Raw genomic sequence first — 13,592 nt, forward strand, 5'->3', positions numbered from 1 at the left:
CCTGCCTCCCCCCCCACCCCCCCCGCGCTTTGGCTTGCGCAACCGGGAGGCTCATCTCACCTGAAGCTGCCCTTCCAGGTTTCCATAGCAACTGCAGCCCGCGCAGAGGGGAGCCCGTGGATGCTGAAAAGCTGCTCACCCTTGGCTCTCCTGGTAGCGACACCTTTAGTGAGTGGGAGTGGAGACTGCCCACGTTCCGTCTCAGACCTGTTCTTGACACTCAGGTTTCCCTTTGGAGTATATGCAGAATTTTGCCTGTGTGTGCGTTTTTCTGAGGACAGGCTCTATATATTCCATTCTGTTCACCAAAGGGTTCATCATCCCCAAGAGGTCTGGACTGTCTTTGGCTTGGACTACCTGGCACTCCCCATATCGTCTCTCTCTCCACAAAAATGTGTCCGTGTGGACGAGCTTGGCTTTACAAGGTTGATATCAGGATTTCATATTATCCTTAATAGCCACATTAAAAAGACTTTCTGTGACCTTGTTTTTCCATCTCTAGGAAACACTAGCAAACTTGGAGAGACAGATCTACGCTTTTGAAGGAAGCTACCTGGAAGACACTCAGATGTATGGCAATATTATTCGTGGCTGGGATCGGTATCTGACCAACCAAAAGTGAGTGTCAGAAGCCAGTAATGTTCCTGTTGTGCCCTAGTAATATTTGTTTGGAGGACAGTGTTCTTGGTAGCAACTTTGCAGAGAGGCAGTGGTAAAAATGATGGTATGAAAAGAGGTCTGGGTTTGAACTTGGCTTCTGGCTCACTTCTGCCACTGCCACCACCTCACTGAGTAACCTTGGACAGAGCCCACATCTGTAAATGGGGAAGTTGGCCCTATCAGCAGAGTTGTGTGAGGTTTAAATGAAACACAGCATATGCCAGTACCTTATACAGCAGCACTCTATTGGTATTTTCCACATTTCCACCCTCAGTTTGCCATACCTGTATGCCAGTTTTACCCCTATTTATTTAATAATAACTATTATGTAAAAAATTTCTAAAGTTTTGGAAAATTTTCAAACCTAGAAAAATTGAAAGAATATGGTACATGAACATTTTTTATCCTTCATCTATACTCACAAATTGTTAACATGTTGCCACATTTTTGTGTTATGTGTTGTCTTCTCCTTCTGTGATATAAACCTGCATATACTTAAGATTTTTAAAAAAATTTGAATAATATTTTATTATTTGAAATAATTATAGATTCATGGGAAGTTGCAAAAAAATGGTATACAGAGGTCTCATGTACCCCTTCACTCAGTTTTCCCCAGTGGTTGCATTTCATGTAACTGTAGTATATTATTAAAACCCCAGGAATCAACATGGGTACAATGTGTATATATAGTTCTGTGGCATATTATCACATGTGTAGATTCATATAACCACAGTCAAGATACAGGGCTATTCTATCACCACAAAGCTCTCCCTCATGCTATTCCAGATATCATGAGACTTTGTACCTAATTATGCCAACGGTTACCTCCAGAGAACAAGAACATTTCTTCTACCATTGTATGGCTACACAATGATCATACTTAGAATATTAACAATGCTAATGCATTATTAACATTATGTGTAATGTTAGTAGTATCATCTGTTATAGTCTTTCTTCAAATTTCCTCAGTTGTCCTGAAAATGCTTTGTTTTAATCCAGCATCCGGTCAGTATTTCAGTATTTGTGTATTGCATTTGGTTATTAAGTCTCTGTAGTCTTAATATTTAGGAGTCCCTCTCTGTTTTTTTTTTTTTTTGGTACGGGGATTGATCCTAGCAGTGCTTTACTGCTGAGCCACATCCCTAGGCCTTTTTATTTTTTGTTTTGAGACAGGTCTTACTAAGTTGCTGAGGCTGGCCTTGAACTTGTGATCCTCTTGCCCCCTCCCAAGTTGCTGGGATTATAGTTGAGCACCACTGCTTCTGGTGCTCTCACTCTTTTTGTAGTGGTAGTCATGACATTGTCCCATAGAATGTTCTAGTCCACACTTTTCTTATTGTGACCTCATGAGCAATCCTTTAAAGATTTTTGGCAAAAACAGTGTGATTTGTGTGCCTTTTATTATGTGTCTGTGATCAGGAGGCACATACTGCCAGATTGTCTAATTATTGGTGCTGCTGAGATTGGGCATATAATATCTCTGCTGTAAAAGTTCACCTCCCATGGTGATTAGAAGGTTACTCTTTAAGATATTATGAATATATTGCTCCCCCCAAGTTTTTATTCAGTAGTTTTACTATATATTACTGATTTTACCAGCATTAGTTTTTATACTGGAAGTTGTAAAATGATGGTTTTCTAACTTTATTATTCCCTTTACATTTTTTGTTTCAAAATATATTTTTTAGTTGTCAATGGGCCTTTATGTTATTTATTTAAAATGGTGCTGAGAATCGAACCCAGTGCCTCACACATGCTAGGCAAGTGCTCTTCTACTGAGCTACAACTCCAGCTCTCCCTTTATATTTATTGTTGGCATTCTGAAAGAAAAGTCTTAATTTTTTTTTATTCTGTTCCTTTTGTTCTCTCTCTTTTTTTCCCCCTTGGTACTGGGGATTGAAATCAGGGGCACTTGACCCCTGAGCCACAACTCCAGCCCTGTTTTGTGTTTTATTTAGAGACAGGGTCTCACTAAGGTCCTTAGTGCCGTGTGGTTGCCGAGGCTAGCTTTGAATTAGCGATCCTCCTGTCTCAGCCTCCCAAGCTGCTGGGATTACAGGCATACATCACCGGCCCGGCTCTCTCTCTCCTCTCTCTTTTTTGATTAATAGAGTCATAATTGAAACAAATTGGCCATATGTGGTACACATCTTGCTGAGGCAAGAGGATCATAAGTTCGAGAGCCTGGGCAAATTCAAGAGACCCTGTCTCAAAATAAAAAATAAAAAGGTCTGGAATGTAGCTCAGTGGTAGAACACCCCTGGGTTATATCCCCAGTACTGCAAAACAAACCACAAAAAAAAGCCAAAGTGAATTCAGTGTTGAAATCTAGTATTGTCACTTTTCTCTCTTTTTTATAGAGGCTTATTTTTAGTGAAATATATACAAATAAGTACACAAGTCTTAAGTATACTGCTCATTGCTTTTACATAATGTAAACATACTCTTTGTTATCCTTTTTGTTTTCTTTGTCCCAACTGTAGAGCCTTCTTGAAATGTTTCTTTGTCCTTTTGACATAACTCTATTAGTCTCTGAACACTTGTACTTTCTGGCCCAAAAGAGGTCCTAGACTGACCATGTCCTTTTCTTGCCCTAGCCATTTCTCTAAGGAAACTGTTCTTATAAATTAGAAAATTAAGTTTATTTAATAAAGATACTGCATATCACTAGCGTGTGCTGGATTGTGTTCTTTTTCTTTTTTAGTAGCATTACTGGTGATTGAGCCCAGGAATATTCTGCCTTTGAGTTAGATCCACAGCTCTTTTTATATTTTGTTTTGAGACAGGGTCTTACTAAGTTGCCCAGGCTGACTTTGAATTTACAATCCTGCCTCAGCCTCCTGAGTCGCTGAGATTATAGATTTGTGCCACCATGCCTTGGTCTGTGCTGAGGTGTTTTTCTTTCTTTCCTTTTTTTTTTTGGTGCTGGGAATTGAACCCAGGGTTGTTTAACCACTGAGCCACATCCCCAGCACCCCCTCCCCCCCGCCCTTTTTTTGGGAACGTTTTATTTTGAGACAGGGCATTGCTAAGTTGCTGAGTTTGGTCTCAGACTTTCAATCCTCCTGACTCAGCCTCCCAAATTGCTGGGATTACAGGCATGTACCACAGTGCCTAGCTGTGCTGGTTATTTTTACTAATAAACATTTAAATAAATACTAAAGTAAAATGGGGAGAGGGGTTTGGGCTGGGTGGGCACCTGGTGCCCACCAACCACATATTGGCCGGGCATTAGTACCACTGTATTTTGATGATAGGCAAGACGTGCCTTAAATGTGCTCCAGGCCTCTGAGCCCCTTAAAAGATAGATAGATAGATAGATAGATAGATAGATAGATAGATAGATAAAATGAAAATATTTGTGAAGCAACTAAAATAATCTCTCTTCCCATAGTGAGGCATATACCATACGTTGGGAAACATTGCTATCTACTTAGGCATTCAACATAATAATTGTTTGGGCCAATCCAAAAGGATTGGAGGCATTCCTGTAAGGAACTTGATTAAAAAAAAAAAAAAGTCTTTTTATATTTGCCCTGGACATCCCCAACTTGAGCCATGGACTTAATTTGATGCTTATAATGAATTTCTTTTGTGTGCTTTTAGAAACTCCAATAGCAAAAATGATAGAAGGAATCGGAAGTTTAAGGAAGCTGAGCGGCTCTTCAGTAAATCCTCAGTTACATCGGCAGCTGTAAGTGGTGGTGGTGGTGGCTTGGGGGGCAGTGTGTGTTTTCTGTGGTTTGTAGTTAAGGAAGGTGAGTTTTCTCTTTCCCTTCCTATCTATATGGAAATGCTCTCCTGAGGTCTGTGGTCACTTTTCTAATAACTGGTGGCTTTTCTTTTAGGCAGTAAGTGCATTGGCAGGAGTTCAGGACCAGCTCATTGAAAAGAGTAAGTTTATGTTTTCACTTTCCTTGTCGGTTTATTTTTAAGCTTCCACAATCCCTAAATTTAACTTGTATCCAACTGTGTATCTGCGATCTGCATCACTTAATGCTCTGCCCTTTTCTTTCTAGAAGTTGGGAAGCCTTTTGGGCATCTTTAATCATGCCTTTCTTTGGAGGAAGAAACTACTATGCCCTTCTTGCCTCTTCTGTCACATGAAAGTTGGCTTTATTGCTCAGAGACACAAAGCTATGTCTTTGCTCCTGATAAGTCTTTTAAATTCTTAGAGATTTAAAAAAAATTTATTTTATATTATTTTTTTAATATTTATTTTTTAGTTGTAGTTGGACACAATACCTTTATTTTACTTATTTATTTTTATGTGGTGCTGAGAATTGAACCCAGGGCCTTGCACATGCTAGGCGAGCGCTCTACCACTGAGCCACAACCCCAGCCCAGGGATTTTTTTTTTTAATTAAAAAAACTTTTATGGAAAGTTACAAACATATAATGAAATCTTAGAACTCAACCTAATAATTTTAAATAAATTCTAAGTAGTACCTATGTTCTTAAATATAAAATGGGGAATGTGTGCCATTTACTTTATTTAAAAATTCCACTATTTTCTGTATGTAAGCCAGATGGTCTAATTTTGTTCTAATTTCTAGTGATGAGAGATAGATCTGTACATTTTACTTGCTGAATCAGGCTCTCTGTAGCTGAATTGAGTATCCTCTCTGTGCATGGGATCACTTTGAAATATAACCTGTTTTTTGTATTGCACCTGTGTACTTCTTTCAGATGATATATCTTGTTGTAGGATCTAGTTCTCTAGTTTCCCTTGGGGCAGTGTTTTGTGGAAAAGGAATTTTGGTATTTGGGAATTATAACTACTCAGGGACTTCAGTTTCTCTTGTCTTATCTCATACACCTTTCCTGAACTTTAATCCTGCCTTTCCTTTAGACTTTTCCATTTGGGTATTTAAACTCAAACATTTCATGTAAAACAGAACTGTTCTGTTTTCTTCTATTGTCTGCCTAATTTTTTTTGTTGTGATACTACTGTTCTCCCTCATTCAGAATTCTTTGACTCTTTCTGCCATCCTTATCAATTGTACCAAGTCCTTTTGATTTTTCCTTTACTATGTATGACTCTCAGCTGAGTCTTATTTAATTTTTTCAATTAATACCACCTCTCAAGTGTAGAGGAACTTTGTAGAGTACCAAGACTAGTTAAAGAATATGCTGGATCTCTCTTCTGAGTTGAGATGGAGTGATGTTGGACTTCTCAGTTTTCACAGGAGCCTGTAATTCTTCCCCTGCTTATGTGATAATTCAGTATGTGGCTCTGTACTTATTTTAGGATATCTATGCCCAAGCACTTCTCAGGAAAAGACTCTTAAATTAAGTCACTCCTTTCAGAAACTTGACTGAGACAAAAACTTACATATGAAAGATTTTCTAAAGTGTACGCAGGCCATTCATTCCCCTAAAATCTTTGTTCTGGATGGAGCCACCTGCCTGGGTTGCATCATAATTGCTTTTCTTAGTTTTTTCCCAAAAAGTTATTTTTTGCAAAATTATATACTTTGGTCCCTTAAAATGTCATTGTGTTGTTACAAGGACATTCCAGATGTTGTTTATTATCAAAACTGACTCCTGTAGGAATAGTTCTCCCTGGCTGGGCACAGTGGTGCACGCCTGTAATCCCAGCAGCTTGGGAGGCTGAGGCAAGAGAATTGCAAATTCAAAGCCATCCTCAGCAACTCAGCGAGATCCTGTCTCTAAATAAAATATAAAAAAGGGCTGGGGATGTGATTCCCTGGGTTCAATCCCTGGTACTAAAAAAAAAAAAAAGGAATAGTTTTCCCTAAATACTTGTTTTTTTCTTTTTTAACTGAAAAATCTCTTTTATTTTAATTTTTGTGGTGCTAGGATTGAACCCAGGGCTTGATGTGTGCTAGGCAAGCACTCTGCCAGTGAACCACATCCTCAGCCCTTTAAATCTTGTTTGATTGTTTCCATTTGTGTGGTCACTAAAATTCATAAAGTGAAATTTGTGGTCTACCCCCTAGCCCAAGCAAGCAAGTAGGAATTTGTAACATGCATTTTGGGAATGAATCTCAGTGCTATATCCAGCTTACTTTCCTCTTCTGTTTATCATTGCTTTACTTATTCATTTATTCTTATTTTATATTTATTCTGTTGGATTGCATTATATGATTCTTAGTAAGCTGCCTTGAATTCCTTTTGGAGGAAGGCCGAGTATACTGAATTAAATGAATAATGGAGTTCATTAATTCAAATGGTCAGAGCCCTTTTACATAACCCTCTTTATCCCCATATTGGGGATTGAACCCAGGGGTGCAAACTGAGCAATATCCCTAGCCCTTTCTATGTTTTATTTTTGAGAGAAGGTCTTTCCAAGTTGTCCAGGCTGGTGTCAAGCTTCTTATCCTCCTCCCTCAGCCTCCCAACTAGCTGTAGTTACAGGTGTGAGCCACTGCTTCTGGCCCTTTATTTTTATTCTATGGCATTCTATTTCACCATTTTCACCATTACCACTTCCCACTGCTAGTTTTTAAAATTTTATTTTTATCTAGATTTTCTGCAGTTAACTACCTTGTGTTTAAATGTAAATTTCTTATTTATCTAGATGGATTTATTTTATTTTTTAATTGGTCCATAGTAATTACACATTTATTGGGCACATTTCATAATATGTGTGATATTTCATTATGTTTACAATGGGTAACAATCAAACTTGAGTAATTAGCATATCCATCACCTCAAGCATTATCAAAATCCTTTTCTTCTGGCTATTTTGAATAATACATTGTATAGTACATTAATATGAATACCTAATATTATTAGTGAACCATAGTTACTCTACTGTGCAGGAAAATATGAGAACTTATTCCTACTGTCCGTAGCTTTGTACATGTTGTCCAGCCTCTCCTCAGCCCCGCTCCCCACCCCACTCTGGTAACCAACTTTCTGTTTTCCAGTTCTATGAGATCAACTTTTGTGAAACCCAAATGAATGAGGTCATGCCTGATTTGATTTTCCTCTGTGCCTGGCTTATTTCACTTAGCATAACATCCTCTAGGCTCATCTATGTTGCCACAAATTACAAAATTTCATTCTTTTTAATGGCCAAATAGTATTTCATTGGACTTCTTGAAACAGTGGTTTGGTATTTTTTATCATTTCTTGAAAATTTCATCTGTTACCTTTTCAGAGATTGCATTTGCCCCAAGCCCTCTTTACTTTCCTTCTGATATCTGATTAAATGTATTTAAACCTTCTCGTTTTAGCCTTTATTTATTATTTTTTTTACTATCTCTTCTTTCATTTTTGCCTCTGCTTTCTCATGAGTGCTTTTTTCCCTGACCTATCTAACAGTTCACTAGTTCCCTTTAACTGTTTGATCTGTTGTTAAACCTTCCCTTGATTTTAAGTCCTTTGTTTTTGCAATTTTAATTTCCATATGTTCTACTTATTAAAAAAAAAAAAAAATTTAACTTTTTCATATCTTTCTCTACAGCTATTTTATTTTATTTTTGGTGCTAGGGATTGAACCCAGTGCATGCAAGGCAAGCATTCTACCAACTAAGCTATATCTCCAACTCTCTCTACAATTATTTTTAAACTTGTCTTTACTCTGTGAAAATTATCAGAATCATAGTGGAGTCACTTGTATCAAGCCCTGTCAATAACAGAAAAATAAAGCCAAGAGGTTATGAACGAGGGGATCTCATGTACATATGTTTGAAAACAAAAACTATCACAAAAGACTTCGAGAATCACAACCTTGCAGGAAGGCCACCACAACCTTACACAGAAAATACTTCTGTGAGAACATCTGTCCAGGAACTGTCTGTCCAACCTTAGACTGACGCCACCCTTGCTATTGATCCTTGTAACCAAGAATAGTTGATCCAGAACCCTCCTCATTTTGCCTTTAAAATCTCCCCCTTGCCTCATCCTGTTTTCCAATCAACCTAGGCATTAAATTTAATTAATTAATTAATTAATTAATTTTGACAGTCCTAGGAATTAAACTCAGGTCCTCAAGCATGCTGGGCCAGCACATAACCACTGAGCTGCATTCCTAGCTCTTTCTAGATCTCTTTGAGTATGCTCATATGACATTTACCATGTCACACATCTTCCCATTGCAGGCTCTTCTGTCTTAAATAAATTTATTAGTCTTTGGAGAGTCTTTTTCTGTTTGTTATTTAGGATGACAACCTCTTTAAGTATATTAAGCATTGTCACTTTGTATTCTGTTTAATTTAAATCTCTGAAGTCTTTATGAATCTGTTTGTTTCTGGGCCTAGTGGTGCCCACCTATAATCCTAGCCGCTTGGAAGGTTTAGGATTGAGAGATTGAGGCCAGTCTGGGCAATTTAGCAAAACTCCTCCAAAAAAACAGGAGCTTCTTTCTGATATCTGTTGTTTCTGTTGGTTATTGTTTGTGAAGTCTACTTTCCTTGTGTACTAGGTAATCTTTGTGTCTGCTCATTTTAGTTAAAAAATACTGTGTTTTTTGGGATATATGTCAGAATCCCATTCCAAGACAGACCTAGTATACTAATTCAAGTTCCTTATTTTAAATGATAGGGTATTTATATATAACTTCCACATATCCTTCTGAATGCTTTATTTATTATTTTGTGGTATGGGAATTGAATCTAGTTCCTTTCTTATATACTTTGTTTTTTTATTTTTATATTTTACAGAACTGGGAATTGAACCCCAGGGGTGTTCTACTGCTGAGCTCTATATCCAGCCCTTTTAATTTTTTTTTTAACATTTTTTTTTTTTTATAATAGATGGACACAATACCTGTATGTGGTGCTGAGGTTCGAACCCAGTGCCTCACACGTGCTAGCCAAGCACTCTACCAACTGAACTACAACCCCACCCCTAATTTTTTTTATTTTTTAGACAGGGTCTTAACTTAGTTGCTGAGGCTGGCCTTAAATTTGTGATCCTCCTGTCTTAGCCTCCTGAATAGCTGGAATATCATATATATAGCCTGGTTTCTTGTATACTTTGTCTCTAGATTACTTATGATACCTAATGCAATATAAGTGCTGCAAAATTGTTTTTGTACTGTATTGTTTAGGGAATAATGACAAGGAAAATAGGTCTTTGTGTGTTTAATACAGATGCAGGTTTTTTCTGAATATTTTCTTTTTGTGGGGGCATGCTGAGGATTGAATCCAGGGGCATTTAACCACTGAGCCACTTAACCAGTCTTTTTTTTTTTTGTATTTTATTTAGAGACAGCGTCTTACTGAATTGCTTAGGCTTTCACTAAATTGTTGAGGCTGGCTGTGATCCTTCTGCTTCAGGCTCCCAAGCTGCTGGGAATTCACCACGGTGAATGGATATGAATCCATTCACTTGAATATCCATGGTGCACCACCATGCCTGGCTGTTCTGAATATTTTCTGTCTGCAGTTGGTTGATTCCTCAGAAGTGGGACCCAGGAATGTGGACTACATTAGTGAAAAAATTTGAGGGCTAGGAAAGGTACTGTCTTCCAGAGAAGACTTGTGTTTGCTTCTGGTTGGTGCTTGGGCCTCTTTAAGCCAGGTTTAGTGCTTGAGGGTCCCTGGAAGATCCAGATGATTCAAACCAAGCTTTAATTCCATGAGAGGAATTGTCTACTTTCTCTTTTATCCACCCCCCCCTTTTTTTTTTTTGTACCAGAGATTGAACCAGGGGTCTTTACCACTGAGCCACATCCCTAGCCCTTTTTTAGTTTTTTATTTTTATTTTTTTATTTTGAGACAGGATCTCACTAAGTTGCTAGGGCCTCACTAAGTTGCTGAGGCTGGCCTTAAACCTGCAATCCTCCTGTCTCAGCCTCCGGAGCCACTGGAATTATAGGTATGCACCACCAGGCCCATTTTAATTCTTTTGTTTTATGTAGAATCCCTCCAGTGCTTCAGAATTTCTGAGAAACAAGTCTGGTGAGATGAGTTTTGTGTTTTTAATGCCTTTGATTTTTGATAGGAATGAAATAAACATTCTTTTAGAATTTTGCCTTGCATATTCTTTTTTTTAAATATTTTTTTTTTAGTTGTAAGTGGACACAATACTTTTATTTTATTTATTTATATGTGGTGCTGAGGATCGAACCCAGGGCCTCACCCATGCTAGGCGAGCACTCTACCGCTGAACCGCAACCCCAGCCCTTGCCTTACATGTTCTTAGATGTCCATGATTTTGGAGTTTTGCACTTTGGGAATTTTATTTTAAACCATTTTGAAAAACTTCCTCAAAAATGAGATACTTGGGCTGGGGCTGTAGCTCGGTGGCAGAGTGCTTGCCTGTCATGTGTGAGGCACTAGGTTCCATCCTTAGCACCACATAAAGACAAATAAATAAAATAATTTTTAAAAATGCAATACTTGAGGGCCTGGGGTTGTAGCTTAGTGGTAGAGCGCTTGCTTAGTGCAAGGAGGCCCTGGGTTCGATCCTCAACACCACATAATTAAAAAAAAAAAATGCAATACTTGACGGGTGTTGTGGTGCAAGCCTGGAATCCCAGTGACTTGGGAGGATGAGACATTAGAATCTCAAGTTCGAGGCCAGGCTCAGCAACTTAAATGACATCCTGTCTCAAAATAAAAATAAATAAAAAGGGCTAGGGATGTAGCTCAGTGGTATAGCACCCTTGGATTAAATCCCTAGTACTGTCCCCCAAAATGCAATGCTTTCTACTATCTTTGGTTTCATATGTATCCAGGCTAGAAAGAAAGTGTATTTGCATCATCCCTAAAGAGGACTTTTTGCAAATTTATGAAGCATTCTAAAAAGAATAAAGTAGAAGAAAAGGAAAATAGGCAGATTTGTGTCTGGTTTCCTTTGAAGGATCAATAATCTCTACTGTTTGTTTTAATGAGCTTCTCTGAACCAGATCTCTCTTCAGCATTTATTTACATCATTCAAGTAGGTAAGTATGATTCTGGATAGTTTTCCTTCTCCTCTAGCCTTTTCATGCTGATTAGAAGTTACACCTTTAATAGCCATTCCTTTCTTTTAGTAGCTAGACTTTCTCATTTGTAGATTTATTTATTTATTTATTTCGGATAGAATGCCTTTATTTTATTATTTTATTTTTTTATGTGGTGCTAAGGATTGAACCCAGTGCCTCATACATGCTAGGCAAGCACTCTGCCACTGAACTATAGCCCCAGCCCTCATTTGTAGATTCATTAATCAAAATCTGATCTTTGCTCAAAGAACAAGTTGCTTTTTAAAAAAAAGTTTTGAATTTTTTCAATTGCTGTTGGACAACAATTTATTTTATTTATTTATGTTTTTATTTTTATGTGGTGCTGAGGATCGAACCCAAGGCCTCACACGGGCTAGGTGAGCGCTCTACCTTTGAGCCACAACCCCAGCCCCACTTTTTTTATTTTTAATATCAGTGAGAAACACATGTTCATGTCTTGCACAGTGACAGCATCATTCAGTGGAGTGATTGACTTTCTGCTGCACTTGGAGGTATTGTGACCTGCTCCTGTTATGAGCATGCTTCTTGTGTTTCTATGAGCTAAAGAAAAATGTTTTTCTTATTTTGTGGTCTTACTTTGTATTTTAATAGCATTTAGTCTCCCCATCCCTCTTATAAACCACTACCAGCCTAGTAATCCTACAATACAGGTCTGTACAAAGAGCTGAATATTGATCATTTTATGTCATTCAGAAATTCCTGGTAGCTTTCCCTTGTTCTGTCACAGTTGTTTCACTATATATAGTCTTCACTCTATTTAGAGTTTGACTTGCACGTTTGTAGATCTCAAAGGTATCGAGATTTGAGCACTTACTAGGTTCCAGACTCTGAGCAGTTTCTTTTGTTTGTTTGTTTATTTTTAAGTTGTAGTTTCACACAATACCTTAATTTTACTTATTTATTTTTATGTGGTGTTGAGATTTCAACCCAGGGCCTTTCATGGGATACCTCTGAGCCACAACCCCAGCCCCTCTGAGCAGGTTCTTTACTTGCATTACCTTCTTTAATTCTTAGAGCTGCTTCCTGAGGATAGGTGTAGATTGCAAACTCCATGAAAGCAGGGACTGTTGCCGAAGGACTGTGTCCAGCTAGTTCCTCGCCCATGAGAGAGATTCAAGTGTTTGCACATGAGAGGAAGAATTCCTATTTTGCTGTTGGGGGAACAGGCTCAAAAGGTTAAGCAAAAAGTCATTTCTCTTCTCTGTCACCTTATACTGTCTTCCTAGATGAAGTCTGACAAATATGACTTATTAACCTGTCTTTCCATTTTACCTTCCATTTCTCAGGCTCTCTATTTAATTCATTTGTCCCTTGTGTTTTCTTACCTATGTACCTTATCTTGTGCTTTTTTGTACTTTTTTTTGCTTTTCATTTTTCAAATTCTAGGGTTTTTTTTTTTTTTTTTTTTTTAATATTTATCCAGGCCCTCAGTTACAACTAAGCTATATCCCCAACCTCAAAGTCCATTTTAAATTCTAGTCCCTCAGTGAAACTTTTTCTGAACAATATACTTTTCTCCGGCTACTATGGTATTTCATGTCCATATGAGTCCTTTGAGGTGTCCATTATTGCCTCAGGTGTTATCTTTTCAGAGATGGGACACAAGTGAATTCTCCATCATAGGACTTTGATAGGATTGAAACTGTTTCCTAAGTGTACTTATAGAATGTGAGTGACACATTCATTTACTTAGTAGTGCCACAGCAGCTTGCCCCAAATGAGAAAACAGTTGGGTTTTCCTGTCAGTGTCTTTAATAGAATTGCAGCATGGACAGAACTTGCTGTGTCTAACTTGCCTTTCTTGCCTGTCTCTTATATTTCAGTTATTCCTTTTCTCTTCCTGTATCCAGCCCACTTACTTACCCAGTCCTGTGTCCCTTCTGCCATCCTGTCTCTGATGCAAAGCTTTGTGGCCTTGTGCCTTGTCAGCCTTCTTCTCATCAACCAGTGCTTTCACAGAGTTGTACTTTCAGAAATGATTTTTTTTTTTTTTTTTTTTTTTTTTTTT

At 37.9% G+C, this 13,592-nt stretch overlaps 1 protein-coding gene across 5 annotated transcripts in view; it reads left to right on the forward strand.

Moving 5' to 3' along the window:
- Window positions 1–42: 42 nt before the first annotated feature.
- Window positions 43–13,592, forward strand: part of Meaf6 (MYST/Esa1 associated factor 6) — a 24,774-nt gene continuing 11,224 nt past the window's right edge. Inside the window, exons 1-5 of one of the 5 annotated variants that reach the window (XM_048815736.1) lie at window positions 43–168; window positions 312–425; window positions 503–618; window positions 4,267–4,354; window positions 4,509–4,554. In XM_048815736.1, the coding sequence (XP_048671693.1) occupies window positions 121–168; window positions 312–425; window positions 503–618; window positions 4,267–4,354; window positions 4,509–4,554 (412 nt within the window). In that variant the 5' untranslated portion in view covers window positions 43–120. Of the gene's footprint in view, window positions 169–207; window positions 225–311; window positions 426–502; window positions 619–4,266; window positions 4,355–4,508; window positions 4,555–13,592 lie in introns of those variants that run through there. The other 4 variants (XM_048815734.1, XR_007352099.1, XM_048815735.1 and 1 more) reach the window with 4 other exon arrangements.

The sequence above is a fragment of the Marmota marmota genome, unplaced genomic scaffold (assembly GCF_001458135.2).
Source record: "Marmota marmota marmota unplaced genomic scaffold, marMar, whole genome shotgun sequence".
NCBI classification, from domain to species: Eukaryota; Metazoa; Chordata; class Mammalia; order Rodentia; family Sciuridae; genus Marmota; species Marmota marmota.